General features: G+C 61.2%; 1 protein-coding gene across 1 annotated transcript in view; it reads right to left on the bottom strand.

Moving 5' to 3' along the window:
- The window catches only part of LOC103583506 (EKC/KEOPS complex subunit LAGE3-like), a 2,789-nt gene extending 2,217 nt beyond the window's left edge, over window positions 1-572 (bottom strand). Inside the window, exon 1 of the mRNA XM_008564803.1 lies at window positions 262-572. Within this exon, the coding sequence (XP_008563025.1) occupies window positions 262-572 (311 nt within the window). The remainder of the gene's footprint in view (window positions 1-261) is intronic.
- Between the last annotated feature and the right edge of the window lie 2,246 nt (window positions 573-2,818).

Here is a 2,818-nt window from a genome sequence, read left to right as displayed (position 1 = left end):
CGGAGCCGCCTCCCCCCCCCTTCAGGCCTTCTTCCCCCCCCTGCAGCCTGTAAAGGCACAGACAACTCCCTGTCCTCCCAGGATGCCCGCTCCTGCTGCCCTGGTGTTCCACTCTGGCCCTTCCATAGGCTGCCACCAACCTCACCGCACCCCGCCCACAAACGCAGTGCCTGGCCCATCCCATCCTCCCCGTGCCCATCCACCCCCTCCCCGCTCCCCCTGCCCACTGCCCCTGCCCAGGGGTCTCCTTGGACAGGATACAACTCCAGCAGTCGGCTTTCAGGCCCTACAGCTGAGGGCGCAGCATCTCCACTTGTTCCTGGGGTTTGTGGTGTCTGCTTGCCCTGGAAAGTAGCGACGGCCACTTCATCCACTGCTCCTTCCATGCTGGGGCCACCTTGGCCACCAGGTATAGCCTGGCTGTGAGGACCACCTTGGCCCTCAGGACCCCTCAGGCCACCCAGGTTATCAAGACTGCTGCCGCCATCTTTGCCTTCGGTGCTGCCTGAGGTACCCTGGCGATCAGTGGCTTGGGGGCTACGACTGCCCCCTTGGCCCCCTGAGCTGCCCATCGTGCCACCTAGGCCATGGTCTGGCGCCTGCATGGCTGCCACACCTTCCCCGAGAGCCCACCTGGAACACGATCACCCTCTAAGCCCACCCCTGAGGGAATGAGTCCCCCACACGAAGCCCCGGCCGTTGGCCCGCAACGGTAGTTGGAATGCCCACTGCGCATGTGCAAACAGGCCCCGCCCTGCTCTGTCAGTTACGGCCAAGTCAGCCTTCCCGAGGGCCCTGGGAGGCCCCGTTGGTTGCTTAGCCAATGGGCTCTCCCTCACAAAATCTGCCCTCAGAAAATGACGTAGCCCTAGTGTGCTGCACAAATACAGGCAGGTGAGGTCTTCTGCCAGGCTGGTGCTTCTGCCAAACCTGAACTCCCTTAGGCTCTCTAGCCACCAGCACGGGACGCCCCTCCAGTGCACTTGCACAAGGAGACCCCCACACGGCTAGCTCCCTCCAAGCTCATCCTGCCTCGAGTCCCAAGACCATAGGGGCCACCAAAAACACTAGGGATCCAGGACACCCCACCCCTTAGCGTATGGCACACCAAAAGCTGCTCTGAGCATCTGCACAAACAGGCCCTGCTGCGTTCCCCTGGACACCCCTGGTGAGGACCCCGGGGCACGTGACCAGTTCCTTCCAAGCCTATCCTTCCCCAAGAGTTTCCATCGGGCCGGAAGGCTGCATGAGTGCCAGACTGGCCAACTCCACACGTGACCAGCTTGCTGACGTCTGGTGCCCTGTCATCAGGTTCTGGGAGGGACTCAGACACCTCTGGGCCAAGCCCAACCTGTCCCGTCCCTCTGACTCTGTACATGTCGAAGCCCTGGGGATAGGAAGCCAGGGATGCGGGGCCGTCACTTCCGTGCCCAGTCTGTCCTCGGGGATCACTCAGACCAGGCCTAGGTTTCCTATGGCAACATTTATCCGAGTGTAACCTTCGTGTCCAACTGGTCGAGGCTTGGGGCCGGGATGGCAGCCCCGCCACCGACCACCGGGCAGATCCTCCCAGGCTCCAGGCACAATGAGGTTATTCCAGGCCTGACGGGGGGGGGGGGGGGGGGGGAGGGCAGAAGGCTGCAGAAGGGAGGAATCAACCGTACCCCTGTCGGGGCGGGTCCCAGTCGCATGCCCCTCTGCTGGCAGGGCCTTCGAGAGCTCTCCCTCCCCTGGGAACAAAGTCTTGGAGATGACTGGTGGGCTGGAGGTGCCAGGGGCCCTCAACTCGCAGGTGACCCAGTGTCTGGTGGGTGCCGATTTACTTCTGTGTCTGGAAGGGGGGCACACGAACAAGATAGGTACAGGTGTAGGTCGGCAGGAGTGGGGGCGGCATTGCCCCAGGAGGCGTCTGTCTGTCCCCAAACTCCTCCTACCTACCAGTCTGTGGGGCGAGAGGCTGCAGTGTTGTGTCCCAGGGCTCTGGGGCTGTCACCTGGCCTGCTTAGGCTTGCCCACGCCCTGCTCCCTGGGCTGGGCCCAATACAGGGACGGCACTTCAGCCATGGCTCTCACCACCAAGCTAAAGGACGATGCACATTCCACGTGGCCATTCTTCAGTGTAGCAGCTTTAGCCCAAGTACCTTTGTGTCACGTCAAATCCCGAGACAGATGAGTGGCCCCTAGAAAGGCTTCCCACCCACCATGACATAGGCTGGAGGCGTGGGGCTGGGTGAGGGGGGCAGGCCTGCGGGGACGTTCTTACTGTGCTAAAAAGCGACTGCAAAGACAACAGTAAAACCATGNTGTAGAAGCTTTAGCCCAAGTACCTTTGTGTCACGTCAAATCCCGAGACAGATGAGTGACCACTAGAAAGGCTTCACCCACACCATGACATAGGCTGGAGGCGTGGGGCTGGGTGAGGGGGGCGGGCCTGCGGGGACGTTCTTACTGTGCTAAAAAGCGACTGCAAAGACAACAGTAAAACCATGTCGTTTCCCAAAGCTGGCTCCTGCTTCTACCTCTGCTTCTCTGGGAGGGGAGGTAGTGGGTGCAAGTAGTGGGGGACCTTCCCGAGCGGGAGCGGTTGCACTCAGCAAGCGTCTGTCCTGTGGGCCTCTGTGCCCACTGCCGGCTCCAGGAACTGGGATCAAGCCAGGAAAGAAGTCTGCAGAAAGCCTTGTCCCCTGGCAGCTGACACCCTCAGGGAGAAAAGGAGACTGGTAAGTCGAGGAGTAGCAGATCGAGCAGGCAAGCGTTGGCGAAGGGATTCACGAGGTACCTAGAAAACAGAGGAAAGAGCTCATTCGCAGGTCAGAGC

This window comes from Galeopterus variegatus, unplaced genomic scaffold, assembly GCF_000696425.1.
Source record: "Galeopterus variegatus unplaced genomic scaffold, G_variegatus-3.0.2 Scaffold23659, whole genome shotgun sequence".
NCBI classification, from domain to species: Eukaryota; Metazoa; Chordata; class Mammalia; order Dermoptera; family Cynocephalidae; genus Galeopterus; species Galeopterus variegatus.
Note: the sequence above shows the minus strand (reverse complement) of the source record. Positions and strands in the feature narration are given on the sequence as shown.